The 23,508-nt window shown below is 37.5% G+C and overlaps 1 protein-coding gene across 2 annotated transcripts in view; it reads left to right on the forward strand.

The window, feature by feature from the left end:
• The window catches only part of MARCHF6 (membrane associated ring-CH-type finger 6), a 36,438-nt gene that overhangs the window by 3,385 nt on the left and 9,545 nt on the right, over positions 1 to 23,508 (forward strand). Inside the window, exons 2-19 of one of the 2 annotated variants that reach the window (XM_015854410.2) lie at positions 48 to 144; positions 1,073 to 1,146; positions 7,837 to 7,980; positions 8,639 to 8,711; positions 9,797 to 9,965; positions 11,224 to 11,416; positions 11,719 to 11,780; positions 14,203 to 14,235; positions 14,816 to 14,867; positions 16,497 to 16,555; positions 17,166 to 17,246; positions 18,358 to 18,426; positions 18,543 to 18,617; positions 19,249 to 19,383; positions 19,875 to 19,994; positions 20,317 to 20,417; positions 21,149 to 21,286; positions 22,760 to 22,961. In XM_015854410.2, the coding sequence (XP_015709896.1) occupies positions 48 to 144; positions 1,073 to 1,146; positions 7,837 to 7,980; positions 8,639 to 8,711; positions 9,797 to 9,965; positions 11,224 to 11,416; positions 11,719 to 11,780; positions 14,203 to 14,235; positions 14,816 to 14,867; positions 16,497 to 16,555; positions 17,166 to 17,246; positions 18,358 to 18,426; positions 18,543 to 18,617; positions 19,249 to 19,383; positions 19,875 to 19,994; positions 20,317 to 20,417; positions 21,149 to 21,286; positions 22,760 to 22,961 (1,877 nt within the window). Of the gene's footprint in view, positions 1 to 44; positions 145 to 1,072; positions 1,147 to 7,836; positions 7,981 to 8,638; positions 8,712 to 9,796; positions 9,966 to 11,223; positions 11,417 to 11,718; positions 11,781 to 14,202; positions 14,236 to 14,815; positions 14,868 to 16,496; positions 16,556 to 17,165; positions 17,247 to 18,357; positions 18,427 to 18,542; positions 18,618 to 19,248; positions 19,384 to 19,874; positions 19,995 to 20,316; positions 20,418 to 21,148; positions 21,287 to 22,759; positions 22,962 to 23,508 lie in introns of both variants that reach the window. The other variant, XM_015854409.2, reaches the window with a different exon arrangement.

Consider the following 23,508-nt stretch of genomic DNA (forward strand, 5'->3'; position numbering starts at 1 on the left):
GTGACTTCTTCCAGCAGAAGTGTAATAACTGTTGTCTTGTTCAGCAGATATATGCAGAGTCTGTCGATCAGAGGGAACTCCTGAGAAACCCCTGTATCATCCATGTGTGTGTACTGGCAGTATTAAATTTATTCATCAGGAATGGTAAGTTTTGAGTGTTTTTGTTTGTTTCTTCATTTGTCTTTAATAAAATGCACAAATGTATTTCTAAAAGCAGTGCTTCATATGTCTTCATGTTAACAAGCTTAAAATGAAGCAGATTTTCAGAGGAAGTATGTTCAGGGTTGGGGTTTTTGGTTTATTTTATGAGGGTTCATTATGTAGAATTGTAAATTTTCATGAGTTTAGCAGTTACATGTGAAAAGGAAGTACTCGTGGATATGTTTGTTTGAGAGTACAGTGCTCCTCACTCCTGTCTTGTGAGAACAAGGAACAGAAAGATCAGTACATGTTCTTTTTTCTGCCTTCTTATAATAGTGAATGAAGAAGAGTACTTAGCCTCACACTAAGAATAAAACCAACAAACCAAACTATGATATTTTTGAGGTGTTGTTCAATCAGGGAAATCCTTAAAATGAAATCCATAATTCTGGTCTATATGAACTCTCTTTTTGATTGTATATTAATAGTCATTCTTTCACAGATAGAGTGGTTTAAATCGTGAAATATTTTTAAGGGCTGGTGCTCCCAGTCAGTATCCACAGAATGACCCGAGTTGGAAGGGACCTCAAGGATCATGAAGTTCCAACCCCCCTGCCTGGCAGGGCCACCAAACCTCCACATTCACTAGATCAGGTTGCCCAGGGCCCCATCCAACCTGGCCTTGAACACCTCCACGTGAGGGTATATGCCTGCCCTTGTTACCCTTTTCAGTAACATACATACCTGATGATGTACTTTCTCTGTGAAAGCCATGTAAACTTTGTGGTGTAAGTAAACTTAGCATACATGTTAGCTTGTCCTCTGTGATCGTATGAAGGTTCTACTTTGTTTGAAACAGATAATTGATTTGCTTTTTGTAATGGGGAAAGATGTAATAGCATGTCTTAATGTGATTGCTTTTTTGTTTCAGCTTAGTTCAGTGGCTTAAACACAGCAGAAAAGAATACTGTGAATTATGTAAGCACAGATTTGCTTTCACACCAAGTAAGTATGTTTCACTGCTCTCGTTTTTTCAGAACTTGGTTTCTTTTTATTGTAGTATTTTTTATTACTTTTTCATGCAGCCTTCTAGGTCCACACTTGTGTTTTAATTTCTGAATTCTTGTTTGAATTGTTTCTTTATTATCACAGATGATGTGAATTGTTTAAATGATGGATAACATAGTGCTTTCATAACCAGATGTGAGCTGTAATAGAAGTATCAAAATCAAATCTCCCTTTCAGGCTGGCTTGTTTGTGTTGGAAGGACCGAGCTCTAGTACTGTCTTCTTCCTCATCCATCTTATCTAATTGTGTATTGGTTCAGTCTACCGAGGCATATGGGTTAGTGCGTGCATTTTCCTTTCCAAGAATTCTCTTGCACCTGCCCCAATATCTATTGAATCTCAGAGTTTTCCATTTCTGTCAACAATTAATTTGGCACACTAGGCAATTGTTGAGATTATCAGTATCAGAGTGTGGAATACTGTGCCTGACGTCTGTGAGGAGAATAGCATATTTTGCGTTGATCTCAGCAATCCCTCGTGCTTTCAGATGATTCTTTTTCACTGATGCAGAGGCCCCATGTAAGAAATGTAAAAGAGATAAGAAAGAAAACATTCTAATTTTGTATGAGGAAAAAAGACAAAAGCTTGTTTTCACTGAGATTTAGAAGAAAAGTGATGAGAAGGCTCAAATGTTTGGTTTTTAATATATATGTTAATCACAGAATCACAGAATTATCAATGTTGGAAAAGACCTAGAAGATGATCTAGTCCAACCATTACCAATACTTCCCAGCTAAATCATATTCATCAACACAACATCCAAACGTTTCTGGAACACTCCCATGGTCGGTGACTCCACCACCTCCCTGGGCAGTGCGTTCCAATGCCTGACTATGTTAATGGTGATACTCGGAAATGTCTTTAGTGCCATAATCGATACACGTGATCCTGCAGAAGTTTTATCCTTGCCTGACTTGTTACCTGCACAGCTTGTAATGGACCTGCAGACTATGGACACATAGAAAATGTGATTGAGTCACTGTGGTTCAGCAGATTAGCATTTGTTACAGTAGCCTTGAAACTGGCAATTGGGGGAATCACTTTAGCAAAGATTTATTTATCCTTCTCTGTCACGAGCTGGCTGCTCTGCACACTGAGCGCTATCAGTTGAGAATGTTTTCTTCTTGGCTTCCCACATTGCACAGATTATCCTGCGGAGATAGATAGATAGATAGATAGATAGATAGATAGATAGATAGATAGATAGATAGATAGATAGATAGATAGATAGATAGATGCTTTTTTCTTTCCTACCAGGCTGCATACGGTGGTAGCATATGTCACTTTAGCTAGCACAGATTCCTTCAGTCCTCTTTACCCAGCATGTCTTGTTTCATTACTTCCTTCTGTTTCCTTCACACCCGAAATTCATGCAATTATGCTTCCCTTAGTATTTCTTATCCCTCTGTATTTGAAAAATAATTTGTACATGCAGTGTGGAAACTCAGTCTGCTTGTGAGAGCTGCTATTCTTTAGTCGCCTTTCAGTATGTAAAGGAAAGGAAGAGACAGACCCTTTAGCAGGGTCTGTGGTGATAGAACAACTGGAAATGGTTTCAAGCTTGAAGAGGGCAGATTTAGGTTAGATGTAAGGAGTTTTACAGTGTGGTTTATGAGGTGTTGGAACAGGTTGCTCAGTGTTGTGGTTGGTGCCCCACCCATGGAGACTTTCAAGGTGAGGCTGGATCAGGCCCTGGGCAACCTGATGTAGCTGTGTTGTCCCTGTTCATTGCAGGGCAGTTGGGCTAGATGGCCTTCAGAGGTCCCTTCCAACTCTAAGTATTCTATTATTCTAGCACATGCATTAAGTCCTTCGCTGTCTTTAAATTCAGTAATGTCTTGTACTTCTTTAGCACCTGAGCTATGTACTGGCTTAGTTAATGGGTATAAGGAAGGAAGCAGAGACTAGGAGGTTCAGCCTGTATCTTGGAAGGGATGTGAAGGAAGTGATTTTTCTTCTGAAAAGTAGCATTATTCTCTGAAGTGTCCAACCATGTAGACAAAGTACGTGATTACATATTCATGTTCTTAAGTAGTCAATGCAAGAACATTGCTTAGTAATTGTGTGTTGTTTGTAATTGTACTTAGTTTGTTAAGTTTCAAGCTTCTGAGTCTTTAACTGAATCTTTAACAAAGTGATCTATAAGGTGTCATCATGTAATTACACTGGAGCGAGTGACCCATTTTCTTGGGCTCATTATTCACAGTAAGATTTAATTGAAGGATAAAATGGGATAACTCTTTTATCTGGTCACTTGAATTAACTTTAACACGGTGGCCAGTATCTTCAACCTGTCTAGAATGTCTAGTAATAATAAACTGGCAAAAAAAACCAAAACAACATCTTAACCCACTCAGGATATTTAATTCCTTCTAGAAGGAAGGCGGGCATTCTCAGAATGCTACTGGCCAGCAGCATAAAAGACACAGATAACTTTCTGTTGTATTTCATATTAGTTCTTTACGATCTTATGCGTGACTTCCCTGGAACTGTTCACGTGTATTCACCCACTTAGTGCTTTATGGCAGAACTAGCCATAAATGTGGGAGATGAACAAGCTTGTAACATACTTGAACCTGCATAACTTGTTTGCGTTCATTGGGAGTCACCCTTTAGAACATAAAGAGATTCCTGGACAGTTGCCTTGGTATCAGTTTTGAACTGTGAGTTGTTGGAGGTAGGTTTGTACAGGGATTTGCTGCGGGTGTGAGATAGGCAGGAAAAACAAGAGAATGTCCTGGTTAGGAAGAGCCAGGTGTTCACTCTATATTGGTACTGTATATTTTCTGTTGTGCACCTGGCATTTATAACGTCCTGGAGTGGAAATGCTGCTGATGCTCCCTTTTTACTTTTTTAATCGTGCAGGTAATAAAAGTGGTTTTGTTAATATTTTTAATCGTTATTATACACTTTATCAACATAACAGGTTTGGGGTTCTGAGCTTTTTTTAATACCTGCGTATACTTCTGTTTCTGGGATACTGCTCTGATTGGAGCTCCTTCCTGTACTGCCCATGTCATGGCTATTAACTCTTCCTTAAAGGAAAATAGCACTTGCAGGGTAGTTTTCATTTGGATTAACTTTAGTATTTGGGGGAAAAAAAAAAATGGCAGGGAAAGGTTAAGTTGAAAGTGTTCGTTTGTTCTACTTGTTGGGAAGTTTAGTGGTTGTTATTTAGGGTCAGCAGATTGACTCCCTTGGGTTTGTCAAAGCACAACTGTGTAGTGCTTGTGCTGAATAACCTCTGAGGAAATGGGAATGCTAAGAATGCTTCCAGTGGCGCAGTGGTAGAAGTGCCGCTTGCAACACCGTAGGCCCGGGTTCGAATCCCCCCTGTGGTGCAAGTGGTAGAAGTGCCGCTCTGCTACACAGGAGGCTCAAACCCCGGGGGTTGGACTCGATGATCTCTAAGGTCCCTTCCAACCCGCACGAGACTGTGAGACTGTGAATAAGCCTGAAAGTACCACTATGGTAGGACAGAGTAGTGGGAATCCTTTCCCACTTTTCTGTAGCGGGCCTTTCTTTCAACTGAAATGTACTGACAAACTGTTTCCCTGAAAATTGGGTAAGGATGTAAGTCTTCTTCAACAAATGAGCGCATAAATAAGGAATAATAAGTAACTGAGCACGCTTCATGACATTTATGGACTGCTCATTGTACCTTTCCATTTGGGTGGCTCAAAGGGGCAGAGAAGTCCAAATGAGCTAGATAGAAGCTTAATGTATTACAGAATGTGACAAAGTCAAGATATAAAGATCAGTTCTCTCAGCACCTACCCAGCTCCTGGCATTGCCACAATGCAGCTCCTGGAGAAGAGGAGGCTCAGGGGAGACCTTATTGCTCTCTATAACTTCCTGAAGGGAGGTTGTAGTGAGCTGGGGGTCGGCCTCTTCTCTCGTGTCATTAGTGATAGGACTAGAGGGAATGGTTTCAAGCTGTGGCAGGGGAGATTCAGGCTGGACATTAGGAAATATTAGTTCTCTGGAAGGGTGGTGAGGCACTGGAATGGACTGCCCAGGGAGGTGGTGGAGTCACCGACCCTGGGGGTATTCAAGGAACAATTGAATGTTGTATTGAGGGACATGGTTTAGTGGGAGCTATTGGTAATAGGTGAATGGTTGGACTGGATGATCTTTTAGGTCTTTTCCAACCTTGGTGATACTATGATCCTTTGACTATTTTTTTTTTAAATTATTTTAAACTCTCACAGCTTCCCCTTAACAACTAAATGTTTTCCTTGTAGCCTCCTCTCTAGTTCCAAAGTGTTGATCAAAAATATGTTTTTTGAGGATTAAAAAATATAATCCTCAAATTATCTTCCGAGTTCTGTTTTGCCTGAGTGATGCAGTAACAAATACACTACAGGTAGATGTTCTTTTAGCGCCCTTAACATATGTCTGCTTATCTCCTCTTTAAGTTATCCTGGATGTTCATTTGGTGTGAGCTGATTGTTATTAAGGCTTAAATGAGTATTTTCTGTGCTACTACCAAATTGCACACTAAATCTGATTCTGCAATAAGAAAATCAGAAATTAGTGGACAATGACAAAATATGTTTGTGTGGTGCTCTTCAGTTGCTGCTCTCACGGTTTTGCTTTCCTTCCATTATGCTTTTTATTTTAGTCCTTTCTTGGTGAATTTTATTTGTTTGCCAAGTACCTTTGAAACCTAAAACGTAATAAGGTTTATCTCACAGTTACTGTTTTGGTGTTACTTTGTGTCACATACAATCCACTTATTGTTGAAGCGCACCAAACTCTCCGCATTCTTTTGCTTATTGATCCTGCTTTTCTGTGCTCCTGTGTTCGCCTTACAATGCAGATACTTAGGGAAGTGTCCCTGGAGAGAAAAGAAGTGGTCTGCTCTCACATAGAGGCTTTCTCTCCCAGTAAGCATGAATACACCAAGAGAGCAGTGTTGTTGTTTAGAGACAAGGTGAATGCAGGTGGATGGCATGAAGCGGTGTTTTTTAGACTTGTAGACAAAAGGTTTATACAAGAGGGAGGAAAATTTTTCTCTGATATTTTATGCAAAGAAAAATGTAAATCACTTATGTGGCTGAAAATACAGCAGGTTTCCAAAAACTAGTCCGGGTTCAATGTGTGTGATATCTTCATTTGTTGCTGGTGTAACTGCTGACCATCCAGGCAGCAGTATCTTTGTGCTAAACTGCAGTTTATCTTCTTTACTCACATCTGGTATTGATGCTGGTCATTATGACTTCTTGGAATCAGTGTTAGTATGCAGAAACTCATTGTGTGTAACGACATTGTTAGAAATAGACATCTTCCAATTGCTTAATGTGCAGTGAAGACTGTAGGTAATTGGCACCTGTAGTCTGAAAGATACGGTTTTGTATCTGAGTAGCATTTAGGGAAGGGTAGGCTAGAAATGGCAGTGGAGCCTGGTACTGTGGAAGGGAGCTAGTACTGTACTAGGGAACTTGGTCTGTTTAGCCTTGAGAAAAGAAGGCTGAGAGGGGACTTGATCCAGGTTTATAAATACCTGAGGTGTGGGAGCCATAGTGGTGAGGCTGGTCTCTTTTCAGTAGTGCGTGGGGATAGGACTAGGGGTAATGGGATGAAAGTACAGCATAGGAAGTTCCGCATGAATGTGCGGAAGAACTTCTTTATGGTGAGGGTGATGGAGCACTGGAACAGGCTGCCCAGGGAGGTGGTGGAGTCTCCTTCTCTGGAGATATTCAAGACCCGCCTGGATGCCTACCTGTGTGACGTGGTGTAGGGAGCCTGCTTTGGCAGGGGGGTTGGACTCGATGATCTCTAGAGGTCCCTTCCAACCCCTACGATTCTGTGATTCTGTGAAGTGGAGATGCACTGAAAGGCTGATGATCTGTCGTGCAGCTTTTTAATGTACTGACTCAGGTAATAAAAGTGTGCGCAAATTAAAAAAACCTTGACATTATTTTTCTTGACTTCTGAACGTAGTGAGATTTATGTAATATATATGTGTTCAATTAAAAAGGGCAAGAAAATTTACTAGTATGAGAATTGCCACATGTTCCTTATTAGGTGGGACCATAGGAGCAATTGATATCCCTTGAAAATGAAAGTTTATCTATGTAAATTTCAACATTTATAGATACTTAATTAGTTGCCTTCACTTTATGCTGCTTTACAGTGCTTTTTCTTTGCTGAATTTTGTCCTGTTGGATAGCGAGTGTAGTCTAAACTATTTAGTACAAGTGGGGAGAATGCAAAACTGGTGGTTTATCTTGTTCCATGTGCTCTTTCCTTGGACTAGATTTGTACTTAACAGGGATCTCTTTCAGGTGATGTTGAGTGGGAGAGCTGCTGAATTTAGAACCTGCTTTTCCTTGCAGGCTTTGGCCTATTTTGACTTGCAGTGAATGTAGTGAAGCTATTTAGAAAACAACATCTCTTAGTCAAAAACTGGCATAAAGTGTATTGATTTTCCTATTAAAATCAACGTGTAATGTGTCATGACAATTTTTGTTATTTATTTGGAGTGATCTGTTGGAAGTCTATAGAATATGTTTATTTTCATTGTAAGATTTTTCTCAATTACAAATGTTTTGTAGCTGACAGGTCTTCTATGTAAGTGCTTGTTTAAAGGATGAGCTAATGAATAAGTGCCTTTTCTACACAGTTTATTCCCCAGACATGCCTTCACGGCTTCCAATCCAAGACATCTTTGCTGGACTGGTTACGAGTATTGGCACAGCAATACGGTACTGGTTTCATTATACACTTGTGGCCTTCGCATGGTTGGGAGTAGTACCTCTTACTGCATGTGAGTATGAATCTATTGTGATGTAATACTCATATACACAGGAAAATTTGTTGCTTACCTAAGGCTAGAAAGGCATAAAACTAAACAGTGATCTTAAATGGCATCTGTGCATGAGAAGCAAATTTAAAATCAGTTCCTTAGCACCAATCAAGACTTATCCAAGAGGTCTGAGAATGATTTAATGGCTGGTGTCCTTTGTCTAAAGTGTTGCACACAAGAGATCTGTCCCAGACCTCCTGATTACAGATCTTAGTGCTTTTATGTGAAGAATGAGGTATGTGAGGAAGAACTAGGGATCAGTTTGCTTATGGATTTTTTGTCATAAAATCCCCTTTGTATTCCATAAAATCCCACAATGATTTCTGTTGCACATAATTCCTACCAGTGTATTGTAATTTGAAGGGGTTCAGGGCTTGTGTTCTTGAACACAAGCTTAACAGCTGTACAGCTTAACAGACTACACAGCTGTTTCTTGTACCTTTGCAGTTCTTCCACCTTACACGTCTTGCAGCTCAGTGATAAGCAGAGGCAAGCCACAGAAACATACTGGGCACCTTGCTGAATTTGATTCAGGGTCTGTTAAATGCAAAGCGTGTATATGCTGCTGGCTACAATAAAGCAAACAACTTTATACCATGCTTGTGGCTTTTTTCTGCAGGTCGTATCTACAAGTGCTTGTTTACTGGCTCTGTGAGCTCACTACTGACGCTGCCATTAGATATTCTATCAACGTAAGTACTTAACCTGACTGATACAAAGAAATTGTCTAGAAAGATAATTGTGAAAATGGTTCTGTAATGTCCCTTTGCATCCATTACAGTCTACAGAACCCGTATTTAGGAAGAAAAATAAAGGACTTATGTGTGTCTAAGTACTGTTTCACAATGGTTTGACATGTATTTCTTTGACTGAGTTATTTCAGTAGCATCTGGTGTCACCTTTTCACTTGAGATTTTTGCTACCTGTTGTCTTCACTGTACTGTGCGAGCACTAGTGTCTGTGCAGCTTCATAGAGAGTCAGACTGATGCTTCAAAAGGCATATTGTGCAATTGCTGTCAATACTATGATAGCATATTCCTTCCTTATTTTAAAAGACTTAGTGTAGTAAATCAGTTTTCTGAGCAAATTCATTATGGTCAAGGAGAAGTATGAGGGTGAAACTAAGTGGGAGGGAACACCTGGAATAGGAATGAGGATTGCTTAATTCAATTTAAGTATTTCTTGCCTCATATGAAACCAACATTCAGCTGCCTAGAAGAACGTTGTTTTGTTCCTGCTTTGCAGTTTTATGTTAGTTGATACTTCAGATTTTCTGAAGTAGAGTGGAAGAAAAAATACCTGGGGTTAAAGGCTGCTTGAAAAGTTGAATCAAAGACAGGCACAGCAGTTCTGTTTTGTTAGTTGCAGATAAAACGTGGATGGTGGATGAACAGATCTTTTGCTGTAATAAATCCAGATTTTCTCTACAAGAAACAACTTTGATATATCACTACTTTTGATATATATATTTGAATATTTCTACTTAAACAACAGTAATTTCCAAAGTCAAAACAGTAGGACATGCATACTTTTCCAAATCAGAATTTATCTTGGTGCTTAGAGCTGCTTGGACACAGGCACTTATAGAAATAGCTTTTCAGCATAATCCATGTAGTTTCTTCACCTAGACACACAAGTAAATTCAGCTTTTCACACAAATGTGGATTTTTTGTTGATTTGAACTGAGAAAACTTGTTTTAGATATTTAACAAGTTTAGTCTTAATAAGCAGTATACATTTTTAATTAATGTTTTGTTTTGTTTTTCTCTTTAACAGGGAGAACTTATTGGCGGACTGTTTGCAGGGTTGTTTTGTGGTGACATGCACTCTGTGTGCATTTATCAGCCTCGTCTGGTTACGTGAACAGATCGTTCATGGAGGAGCACCGCAGTGGTTGGAACAAAATCAACAGCAGCCAATCAATGGTGTTGGTCAACAAAACGAGGTTAAACTTAACTGCTCAATAGTTCATAGTAAATATAGAAAATGTGCTCATGTGAATAAATATGTTATCAGAAGACAACAGTCATTTCATGTGATTGTAGTGTATATTTGTATGTTTACTGAGGCTGGACACGTGCTTCTATATAAACACATTAATATCACTGTTCAGTTCTTGAAGTCCTATAAAGTGGAATTGTAATGGGTTTGTTTCAGTGTCATTTTGTATGGGAGTTTTAAAATTGTGTAGATTCTTATGACAATTATTTATCTGTATTTTATACTTTATTTAAAAAGTTTAGTTCATGTCGAGCTGGATTGTCAACTGTAGTAAATGAAAATACCACTTTTATCTTTTTAACATATATTTTGGTGGTTCATGAGGTATCAATTCACTGAAACCTCTGAAGTTAGGAATTCTGACCCCCTCAGTTGACCCCAATTTTACATGTTTGCTTTTTGTTCTTTGAGGAGACTCTTGTGTAGGAGAAGAGATGATACAAGCACTACATATGCATGATGGAAAATATTTGATTAAAGTTTTACTTTTTTAATATGTCTACTTTTTAAAAATTGAGTTACAAATCCTTAGTTTGATTTACTCAAGTTCTCCTTGAATTATCTTATTTTAATTTACTGACAGTCTTCAGAAGCTCAGGAGAGTTCTTCTCTATTAAGCACTGGTGAAACCACATTTGGAGTGCTGTGTACTGGACTCTCCAGTACAGTAGGGGAGTGGACATACTGCTGGGAGTCAAACAAAGAACCAACAGAAATGATTAAAGAACTGGAGAGGCTAAGAGTTACTGACTGTTCTGCCTGGGCAAGGTGTGCTTTATTAGTGTATATAAATGTGTGGTTGGTAGGTATAAAAGACAGGCGCAGTGGCTTCCTAATAGTATTTAGGGGCAGGACAAAAAGCAATAGCTGCAAGTAGAAGCACAGGCAATTTCATTGAGAGGTTGTGAAGTTACCTGAATAACATCTGGAAATGGCACTGAGCAACCTGCTCAGTAGCTGACTCTGCTTTGAGTAGGTGTGATGATTAGGTGATCTCTAGAGGCCTCTTCCAACATCAGCTAGTTTGTTTAGAACTCTGAATGTTTCTCTTTGTTTTTAAGAGATTTATTGTTACCATTTAATGCTTATCTAATTTAAGAAGAAAAAAAAAAGTAATTGTTTTGGTTTTTTTCTATGAGTACTGGATAAAGTATAAAGTCAGTATAAGCAGTTCAACTGAATGCTACATCCTGTTTCTGCAGGCTCAGGCTGTCGCAAATGGAGCTGTTGAAAACGCTGTGCTTGATCAGCCTGCTAACCCAGCTGCTGACATTGCAGTTGTAGGTGAGAACCCTGAAATTCAAGAAGAACAGGTAGATGAAGAGGAGGAGGAGAACGAAGATGAAGAAGATGCTGTAGTAGAAGATGCAGCAGATGCAAACAATGGAGCACAAGGTAACAGGTGACTCAAAACAGTAATGTTCTAATTTTTTTTTAATGTAAATTAAACTGTTAAAAATATAACTCTTGTAATTCAAGGAAGCTATTTGTATAAATTTCTGCTTTAATTTATTTCTCATCTTTTGCATATTTTGTGCATTTCTCTTGAGTGTTAAAGCTCACTGGAAAGCTATCGGCATTTATGAGTTGAATGTTATGGACCTTATCTCTTTTGTTCATTGAAGACAGCATGTGGAGTGGTTACATCTGTTTTTGGGTGAGTCTGACAACTGTAATAATGACCTTTGTCTCCTCAGATGACATGAACTGGAATGCTTTGGAATGGGATCGAGCAGCAGAAGAGCTTACTTGGGAGCGAGTAAGAAAGAATAATTTTCTTGTGTTATTTCTCTCTGGAGTTTACATAATGATATGCAGTATTGCTGCAGCAAAATCCGTCTGGGATATGTTTGAGTACTCCTGTCTAGTGTAAAAACTGCAGTAAGAGGCTTTACTGACCTAAAATTAAGTCACTGGGTTAAAGACAAAATATAATTCTACTCCTTAAGCATCAGAAAGTTAGTTCTTTGATTTGCAGTCAGTAACAGCTTAAAATCTTTTAGCAGAGACCTTTCAGAATCTTTGGATGGTTGGTCAGGTTTGGAAATGAACTGCAGCTTGAACTGAGGGTGCTATACGATGTTAACAGCATATAAGTGTTGTGTGATATATAGTTGAGTACTTTTGTTATCCTGAAAGTACAAATCAAACTAAAGAAAAGAGGAAAACTGAAGTTTTTATTACATACTTCCTTTACATATTTGTAAATGACAAATACATTTAATAAAAAATGATGGAGTATGTTATTGCTATGGTTTTGTTTATGGATCACAGGTTCCATAATTAGACATGTGATGTATGCTATGATCATTTTGTTTACCATCACCACTAGTCTCCAAGGCAGACAGCTGTAAATCTAGTTATTCTATTTCTAGGTTATGAGACAGTTGTTGCCTTGAACAAGGTCTAGAAATCCTTATTTCATTATAAGGGGCTGTTGTGATTTAAACTCAACAGGCAGTTCAGCACCACGCAGCTGCTTCCTCACAGTCTCCTGTTGGGGTGAGAGAACTGAGAATGTAGAAGTGCAAGAACTCATATTTTGAGATGAGGACAGTTCACTAGGTAAAACTCCAAACAAATAAGCAAGGCGTAACAAGGAATTAATTTGTTATTTCCCATTGGCAAGCAGGTGTTCAGCTACTTCGAGAAAAGCATGGCTCATTGCTAGTAACAGTTTAGTGAGAAGATAAATGCCTCACTCACAGCATCCTCCCCCCTTAATCCATTCTTGCTCCTGCTTTTATTGCTGAGCATGATGCCATATGGTATGGGATATCCCTTTGGTCAGATGGGGTCAGCTGTCCTGGCTGTGTCCTTTCCCAGTTTCTTGTGCGTGCCCAGCTTCCTCGCTGCCATGGCACTATAAAAAGCAGAAAAGTCTTTGGCTCTGTCTAAGCACACCTCAGCAACAACTGAGAACATTGGTTAGTTATCATAGTTTATATTTAAATAAAAAAAAAATCCAAAGCACAGCAAAATACGAGCCTCTACAAAGAAAATGAACTATTCCAGACAAAACCAAGTCAGGGACAGGTCATGATCATTTTGTGTAGCTAATGGAAAATTCTTAGTTTGTTTTTTTCTTTTTCCAAAGCTATTTGATGAAAAAAAATACAGATACTCAGGTTTCTGAACTCTTCTATTGTGTATATCAAGAGGGGAGTCTTTATTTTGTGTTCTAGGAGATATTGTTGAACAAGTGAAAAATACTCTGGGTGCCTCCATGAATACAGAAACCAATTTTAGCAAACTCTTACAATCTTTCCTACACCTCTGAGCTGATACAGGCAATGCTCATGTTAATGTTTATCAGAGTAGGTTTTTCTGCTGTTTTACCTTGTGCAAATAATGTTCAAGCCTTCTAAATTTTCAAAAATATATTCGCATCTTGCTTTACTTTACACAGTATGTTCGGTTTTAATATATTGAAACTTAGCACAACACACTGAACAAATTAGTATTGAAATTGCCATTTTTCAGCAGCAGTATTATGAGTGTCATGAGTAAAACAGTGAATAGTCCTTGAAGTGTGGGGACAAGGGACTCTTTGGAATAAGTGCTGTATTTTTGGCAGATCTGTGGATGCTTCCTGTAGCAGCTGTGAGGAGCGGTGGAGGATTTGTTTCTTGTAAACCAGTTTTGTTCTAATCTTAGAAGCATAGGACATGGCAGCATTATCTAGTTACTAGTTGCTTTTATGCACAGGGGGTAGGATGATATTCTTGCAGTTCTTTAAGTGAAACATAAGTTAATACCTTGCAATTAGGAGACAAAAAAAAAACCAAAAGTTTGTTTTTTTTTTTAATGCTGTGATGTTTAAACAGTTTTAAATTGTAGTTCAAACTCTAAAATCTCTTGTATACGTAAAATCTTTATTGGTTAAATTCTTCAAAGTCTTGGTAAGAAGTAGCCTCTCAATTAATCTATTCCATTATCAGTACATGTGTATTAAGATAATTCTACGTGTGTATCACTGCTTTTCATCAATTGAGCGTGCAGTGTTGAGTGAGAAATTGGTTACTACTATTATTATGAAGAATTTGTCTGAATTCTGTTCGCTCAGTGACAGAAAAGCTTTTGACTATTGATCATTTAAAAATTAGAGTGAAAAAGGCGTCTATTAAATACAGTACTTGTATTTTCCTGAGAGAATAAAACCAATTTACTTATATCTGCAGATGCTTGGGCTTGACGGATCTCTGGTTTTTTTAGTAAGTACAATCCTACACTTAAAATTTGCATAACAGGCTCGTCTTTGAGAAAACTGACTTTGTATTCATTCCATTTGAAATCTCTAATTTCATTTGATTTATATTTCTAGATATAGATTATATAGATTTTAATAGAATACAATGAGCAAGGAAATTATGTTACTAGGAGTTCCACAGAGTAGGGTGCTCTGTGTGGCACAGAAGTAGAATTTCTTACAAGATGGGATAACTCTGGGTCATGTACTCAATGATAAATAAAAATCAGGCTTAAACGAAACTTTAACCCATCTTAGCTACGTTTATCAACTGCCAGATCTCCCATTTAAAAAATGGAAACCCATAATATTTTAAAGAGAAAGCTCAGTTGTGCTCCTTTTGAGCAGTATCATTTCTGCTTTATCTCCTGCATGAAAGAAATAGAGTTCTTAAATATGAATGCATTTATTAGCGCAGTGAATAAATGTCTCATGTTTGAAGCAAAAGGTCTTATAATTTAATGTTGTGTCTCATATTTAGTGACATTTATGTACTGTTCTCTTGTCTTCTTCCCTTCTTTCCCACACCCCTGTTCTCCCTGCAGGAACATGTCTTTTGGGTGGTATCTTTAAATACATTGTTCATACTTGTGTTTGGTAAGTGTCATTTGCTCTCAGTTTAAAAAGATAATAATTCTGTGTAAAGCGATTAAGTGCTGTGTAAGGCTGCTAAATTTACTGCTGTTGGTTCAAAATTTGTGTTAAGACTTTTAAAAAAAGATCCACAAATGAACTAGGAATGTGAATAATAAAACTTCATTTCTACCAGCTTTGTCATTTTAATGACACTAAGTGAATAATTGTAAAAATATGAGGTCTAGCAAAAGCTTAATGATGTCAGTCAGGTCACAGGAAATAGTACTTTCAGAATTACTGTTAAAGGAGGAACCTTCTTGAGTTTTATTTATGAGCTTCAGTAGTAGATAGAACAGAGGGATGGAATTTGAAACCTTAATTACTGGTCCAAAAGTTCTTCTATGATGTTCTTTCCAACAAGGTAGTTACATTGACTTAATTCATATGTTCTGTAGCTCGTTATAGGACTCACAGGGAAGTTTATAACCTTTACGCTGAAAGGAATCTATTAAAAACTCTTTTGAAGTTAAGAAAAGGTAGACTGTGCACGGTGATCTCATAAAGCACTCAAGATACAGAAGCGTAGCTGTCAAATCTTGAGTGTGCTGTCTGTAGTTACAGTGGTTTTTCATCTGACTACTTCTTGTTCTCACTGGGTATGAAGGACTCAGTGTCTTTCATCCCTCACAGTGCCTGCTAAGCACCTTAACAAGGATTTGGATTAAGACTTTGTGATCATTGGTTAGGATAGCACATCATGATAAATATTTCAGGTTTGGTTTTCGTTTTTGTTGCTTTGGTTTTTTTACACTTTCATTGTATGAAAATGAGGAGGAGAGAGACTGTTATCAGGCTTTTTGAAGGTAGATTTAGTCCACAGTCATCTCCAGAGTAGATTGTTAATATAGCAAAGGCAATGTAGGAAAGATAAAAGACAACAGTTACTGCTTCTTTTTCGCTTCCTTACTGCTACCCTGCAGTATTGTAGGAAAGAGAGCTTGAACTCTTTTAGTCGTAGCTTAGTGATCACAGAACAAACTGAATTGACTAGTTGATACAGTTGGAAATAGACTGGGGCCCTGAAGTAGGGGAAGTACTGTGCTGTTTTGAATACGTTCCTTCTGAGACCTCAGAATGGGGGAAAGTTATCAAGAATTATGACAGTTGTACAGTATTTCAGGGTAGAAGTAAAAGCCTTCTCAGTGTCTTCCTATGCCTTCATTGGTCTGTTGTCTCTTCAGATCTTTCATTTTTTGTCATCATAAAAGTTAAAGCAAACTGAATCATTAGTAAAGTCACAGGTTCCTACAGCAGTATGTGTATGAGATCAATATCAGTCCTTTTCTTAAGACTGGAAGTTGAATTAATTTACCCACAGCTACATGAGTTAAAAAGGAAAAGTCTACAATCTGGTATGTGCAGCTTTATATTGTAGTCCTTCAGCAGAAGTTCTAATCCAACTTTCAGCATTTCTGGGATAGTGGAATTATAACACTAACATTTGTACAGAAAGAAAAAGGTTTTTTGAGTTGTTTTCTCAAAATTTATGAGAAATAGGCTGATTACAGTGTTGAATAACAAATCCTGCAAATAAGATTCCGATTAACAGTTTTTATGGCTCATTTTTTTCTTTCTGCTTACGTTACACAGCATTTTGTCCGTACCACATTGGTCACTTCTCCATTGTTGGCCTGGGCTTTGAGGAATACGTAAGTGCTGTTTTATACTTTTCCCAGTGTAAAAACTGCTACTGTTTATGTAATCACAACATTTTCATAGTATTCTTTCACTTATTTTTGTGATTAGAAAAGTGACCTGGAAAGTCATTTTCAAGTGAGCTTTCTTCCCTTTACAGAAAATGTGTGTATATTTTTTTCTGTGAGTGTTTTTCTTAAAAACACCTCACTCCTCATGCATTCTTTGTGCGTTGGGTAGTTTTCTTATCTGATATTGAACACAAGGGGGTTGTGTAAGATGAGGTTTCTTCTTACATGTATAGAAGGAAATCATGGAAGTTGGACAGGACCCGTGAATATCATTGACTCCAGCTCCTGGCCCACACAGGAGCACCCAAACACTATGTCTAAATGAGTTGTCCAAATTCTTCTTGAACTTCAGCAGATTTGGTGCCATGTCCACTGCCCTGGGGAGCCTGTTCAAGTGCCCAACCACGTTTTGGTGTGAAGAACCTTAGTTAAATTGTCATTCTTGAAGAGCTGAGATTCTGACTGTATCTTAATTACATGGAGTGATGGTGTAGTCTTCTAAGAGATTGATCAATCTTACCCTGTTGTTTTTGTTTGTTTTTTTTCCCTCTAGGTTCAAGCTTCTCACTTTGAAGGACTGATTACAACTATAGTTGGATATGTCCTGCTGGCAGTGACTCTAATAGTTTGTCATGTATCCTTTTGTCATTAGTTACCTGGTACAGATCTTACATGTGGGTCATCTTTCTGGAAATACTCTTGAGGTGCACAGAAGTGTTGCAGGTGCAACTGATTTACTATTATGCTCTGTGCTTTCAGTGAAATTAGAAGGAAATTTCTTCTTAGTTATCTTGAACCTTTTAAAATTGTCAGTGTGACTGCATGCTTCAGCTCTTGCACATGTTTAATAAGAGAAATTTGTAGGATATTCGGAGATTTTACAGGCATGTTTGAGTGCCTGTAGATTACTAGTCATCTTGGACAGCTCTTCAAAAGTTAAGATCCCCTGATTTATTAATTTCTTTATTTTTCCTCCTCACTGTTCTTAGGTGTTGCTGTGAGCTACGTAGTTGCAGGGTTTTGAGAAACTGGACTGCGAAAAGACCAAGGACATGATAATAAGTTAATTCAAGTCTGTTTGCTCCTGCCAGATCTTTAGCATACAGGCTGAATTTCTCGTTTCTCTTTCTGAAAAATGGAGACCTTGCAGCAAATATTTCAGATGATAACCTTTATTACAGAGAAAATTAAGTAACAGTAGATTTTTGAAAGGTAGGAAGTCGCAGGCGAATGGTTTGTGCCCTGGCAGCTTGCTTTTAGGGGAGTTGCCTCAACTTCAGTTTAAAGAATAAATATTTGTTAGCAGTTTCCTTGTCAGGTGTGCATACACAAAGCTCACATCAACTTCAGGCCATACTATGCCAATGTGCAGAGGAAATGTGGTTTTGCAGTTGATGACACGCCTGTTTTGCCTCCTGAAAGAAAATGTTGGTATTGTCTTCTCAGTACTATTCATAGCGTATGTTTTTTCAAAGGCAGTAATTTCACTGGAGAGAATTTTTGGTTAAATGTTTCCAAGAGAGTTTTTTATTACTCTTATTTGAGATTTACATTTTTGGAGGTCACCTGGCATATTTGTCTCCCAGATCCACCATTAATTTTTGTAATAGAGAGCCCTGATAAAGACTTGGATTTTAATTTTTGTCTTTTATAAAAACTTAACAGTGCTTAATATTAAACTCTGAAATGCTGGGATGATTACAGAAAGTGTTTTTCAGTATTATTTTCTTGACAGAACTATTCAGGGTTTGGCAGCGCTTGTTAAGTTCCAGCGATCACGTCGTCTGTTAGGAGTTTGCTATATCGTTGTCAAGGTAACCCCATCTTTTCTATAGCAAAACAAGTCTCTCAATCAGAATTTGCATGATACTTTTCTTAGCCATTTCTGTCAATCTGCTGAGATGTTCTTTTTTTCTTTTTTCTCCTGAAGGTTTCCTTATTAGTTGTTGTAGAAATTGGTGTGTTTCCTCTCATCTGTGGCTGGTGGTTGGATATATGCTCTTTGGTAGGTATTTTAAAAAAAAAAGGGGGGGGGGGGGGAGGGAAGATTAAAAACTTTTTCATATAGTCAAAGCAAAAAGGTTTTGATGAGAATTGTGATAGGATTTGGATAGCAGCTTCCTGTTTTTATAAACACATTATTGCTGGAGTGAAGGGATTGGAGCCTTTTAGATACCACTTGATGCTAATTGTATTTTCCTTTATATAACTTAGTACCAGACTGCTGTGATAATGAGCTTGTAGGCAAACTGGTGTACTGAACAAATTTCTTCATGGTTTTTCTGGGAAAAAGTGATTAGTTTTAAATAGAAAAAGTTAATTTCTTGTAGCATTAGTGGAACTATATATTTAACTTTACAAGTGTTTGCTTCCATCACAGTGCTGCCCTGCTTTATAACTTCTTCAGTGTACGTAAAAGGTGGGGTTCTTCTCTCTTTTGTTGATCAGAAATTGATCTCTAATTGCTCTTAATGTAAATTTTAATAGCTGTTGCTTTTTACATTTAAATGCTGTAATTATGGATTAATGTGAGGCAAACATTTAAATGTTAAGCAGTGTATATACACCAGGATAAATAAAATGAGTAAGTGTAAGCCAAACTTGATCTTTTTTTTTTTTTTTTTAATTACTTTTAGGAAATGTTTGATGCCACTTTAAAAGACAGAGAATTAAGCTTTCAGTCTGCCCCAGGTACCACAATGTTCCTGCACTGGCTAGTTGGGATGGTTTACGTCTTTTATTTTGCATCCTTCATTCTTTTACTGAGAGAGGTAAGTTGGCAAGGACAAGTTTGGTGTGCTGTGTAGTTGAAGAAGCTTTTGTGTTGATCATTGGCAACTGAGTGTTGTTTCTACTGGTACATACTTTAGAGGAAAATGATGATGTAATATTTTATAGAAGTTGCTCGGAAAGTAATAGCTCCTATTTATTTCCATGGAAACTACAAGAGGTGCAAAGAGCTCAACACTATTTGATAGAGTGAATTGTCAACTACAAAACATCCATTTTTCAGCAGTCACAGCACGCATTTTTGCCAGCCACTGCCTTCAAATTAACAATTGAAAGCTAAGCTTGTAATGGTTTACTGCTTCTTTTATACTCAATGAAAATACTTTCTTATTATTTCCCTGTACCATTTTCTTATATTTTGTACCACTGTTATGTTTAAACCTTTTTTTTTTTTTTTTAATGCAGCAATGTTATTGAAAATGTAAAACATGGAATTCAGAACTTCACAATTGTTCCCTGTTTTCCACTGTAGGTATTGAGACCTGGTGTCCTATGGTTTCTCAGGAATTTGAATGATCCAGACTTCAATCCTGTGCAGGAAATGATTCATTTGCCCATTTATAGACATCTCAGGAGGTTTATATTGTCAGTGGTAAGGGCTTTTCTCATGTATTTCTTTACTTGGAAAGAAAGCTTAGTTTAATTGCTGTATACAGTACTGCGTATTTAAGGAAAACCATTTTCACCATGAAAGTCATCAGATGCTAGAACTAGTTGTCAACAGAATCTGCTTCTTTGAGGTAATGAAAACTCAACTGGAGGAGGGAATGGATAGGTAGGTGGGTGAATGGATGATTGTCACTTGGCCAGGGCTAACCTGTCACACACAAAAAAACATGTTGGAAAGTTGGATGGGAGAGTAGGGTTGGTTGATTCTGCTCTTCAGACTAATGTAGTTCATTTCCTTTCTGTAGATTGTCTTTGGATCAATTGTATTGCTCATGCTCTGGCTTCCGATACGCATTATTAAGTATCTCCTGCCTAACTTTCTTCCATATAATGTTATGCTCTACAGGTAAGCATTTAATTTCAATAAGATTTTTCTCAGTCTCTCAGTAACTAGAAGAAAAGTGCTGTTTAAGCATTAATATGGCATTGTTTAGTATGTTATTTTGTTGGGGTTTTTTGTTCGCTTTCTTCCAATTAAACCAAACTTTGCCTGTTCTCAAAAAGTAAAATGATGAAGCATGTAGGAACATCATTCAGTTTGTCAAGTGAGGAGCTGGAAAGAAAAATCAAAAGCATTTTGTAGGTCTGTAATGATAGCAGTTTGCTTTCTGTATTCCTTCAAAACAGCTTTCTCTTCAACCTTATGATCATATAATCATAGAATCACCAAGGTTGGAAAAGACCTAAAAGATCATCCAGTCCGACTGTCCAATGATAGGAGATCTCCTGTATTTGTTTTTCCTGGCTATCAATTAAATCAAAAAGGTCTATAGGTGCATTTTTATTAATAATGAGGATATTTTTCTGTTACTAAATAATAGTTGAATCAGCAATGATAAAAGTATATGGAAGAGCAAATTGGATGGCAGGATATTATATTTCTTCTGAAATTTCTTGTGCACTTAAATGCCTCAGTGCTTCTAGCAAGTGCTTAGAATAGCGTATGAGGAAAAACATCTGCAAAATCCCTTTTGTTTTTTTTCTGTAGTTTCCGTTGGTTTTGTTAGTATGATTCAGCATAAGAGTTTACTAACAGAATGCTCCTTACGTTTGACTTTTTGCTCTTCCCGTTTCTAGTGATGCCGCAGTAAGTGAACTTTCCCTAGAGCTCCTTTTGCTTCAGGTGGTGCTTCCAGCTTTGCTAGAACAAGGGCATACAAGACAGTGGTTGAAAGGTCTTGTACGAGCATGGACTGTTACCGCTGGATACTTGCTGTAAGTACAGAAAGCCAAAATCAGTTTGACACAAGGCTTGTAGTTTAGCCTCTTAATGAAAGCACTATGCTTTCAGGAGAGTTATTCCAACAATTAGCTTGAACAGTTGCTTGTTTGTTTTTTTTTATATAGATAGATATATGATTTTTGAAGAAACTACTATAGTGATTTCCCATGGGTATACCTCCTTCTTAAACTAGTCTTTGGCAAGTACTGTCTTTCATACACTATCACAGATTTTGCACAGTAAACCTTTTCCAAAAGTCTGATTAAACAAGTTGTTAAATTTCTATTAAATGTAGAAGTGAAATGTGTCAATAGAGCATTTCTGTCACTCCTGTAATCTGTGTGCAGAATACACTTCTTATGGGGAATGAGTTAAGTTAAAGGGAAGTTGATTTAGAATATCAATCTGAAGATGCTGACACTTAATTTAAGTCTCAATATATACTTCAAACTGTATCTTGGTAACCTGAAGTAAATGATCACAAAAACCAGAGTTATTTAATTTTGATGACCAGACAGAGCTCATACATTTGAAATGATTTTGAGTTCGCATGCTGCTTGCTTCATTAGTCAAGAAATAAAATAAGGTTGGTTTTGTTTCTGTTAATTTCTTAATTTATTTTCAGAGTAGATTGGTATTATCCCACTATGTCATGCTCATCTTGGATCATATAAATAGAGTGGTATTAGGATTAAGAATTATTTCTGGCTAAGCTTTGTCAGAGACTCTATGAATGAGACTTTTTCTTTCATTGCAATCTGAAATATGTTTTCAGCTTCTCATGAGGACCTTACCGCCTCATTCTTAGTTTGTGTTTCAAAGAGTTATTTTTTGAATTCATTTGTTTATGTTTTGATAGTATTTAAACACGATGGAAGAAGTTCAGGGATGATGACAGAAATTGCTTGGCTCTTTCCACTGTTGCAGTTGCTAAAAACAACTGTAGAATATTTCTGTAGCAGTTTTAGATGAGCAAAGAGTAAAATATTTTTTCAGCCTGCAATAAAATGGCAAAAATTCCTTTCATCATCTTGTATTAGACTATCGAGAACATGCACCTTTCTGCTAATAAAAACTCTGCTACAGTTGAGAAATATTAATGTTCATGATTTATTTGATATTGAAGTATGCAAGGGATATGAAAGGAATACTTCTCAAGCAGATTGGGTGATTCTGGGATTGATGTTCTTAGGAAGCTGTGAGTGGGCTTTGAGCATCTTAGAATCTTTCTGAAAGATTCTACCTGACTGTAAACCTGTGTGTAGTAAAGCAGTGCCGTCTATGTACAGTTTAGTTTTGAAGACAATTGTTTGCTGCAAAGCTTAGTAGCAGTAAAATTCTGCGAGTGTACTTGTGTAAATTTTGCACAACTCCTTCTTATTCGGAGTACATATTTTAACATCCATATATCTGTAAGATTCTCATTTGTATCAAACAGAACAAAAATGAGAATTTGACTGTTACAGAGACCTCCATTCTTACCTACTTGGTGACCAGGAGGAGAATGAGAATAATGCAAACCAGCAGCCTAACAATCATCATGCTCGCAATAACAATGCCATTCCAGTTGTGGGAGAAGGTCTTCATGCAGCCCATCAAGCCATACTTCAACAAGGAGGACCTGTGGGTTTCCAGCCTTATCGGAGGCCTTTAAAATTCCCACTCAGGGTAGGTATAATAATATATAAAGAGAGAAGAGAATGACATCTTAAAAATAACTGTGGAGGGGTCTTGTATTTTGTTCTGCAAGATTTTGCCTACACGTTATTGGAAGTCAAATGGCGAGTCATGTTTTGTATTCTGTATGGTTTGTATATTTTTTCATTTTATTTTCACATGTTAGTATTTGTAAGGTGGAATGATACAAAGATGGTAACTGATATTCAGGAGGTTATTTATAAGGAAAAACCTCACCGATACAGATGCCTTCACTTGGAAATGCTGAGGCAATCTCCACCAAGGAGTAGTCTCCAAGAAATGCTGCCTTAGTGGTGTTCAGCCCTTAAATGAGGTCTAGAGGAGATGGAGTCAAGCTCCACCCCTTCCAGGAGCACAGCCACATTACTCTCACCTGTGCTCCCACAGCTGACCTGACACTTGCCTCAGCTGATTAATAAAGTCACTGTCTTGCTTATCTGATATACGGAGCTGAAAACCTTTCAAGGTTAATTGAAAGTCATTGTGCTAGTCAGTGCAAAAAATAAGTCTTTTTTTA

This window comes from Coturnix japonica, chromosome 2 (assembly GCF_001577835.2).
Source record: "Coturnix japonica isolate 7356 chromosome 2, Coturnix japonica 2.1, whole genome shotgun sequence".
Lineage (NCBI taxonomy): Eukaryota > Metazoa > Chordata > Aves > Galliformes > Phasianidae > Coturnix > Coturnix japonica.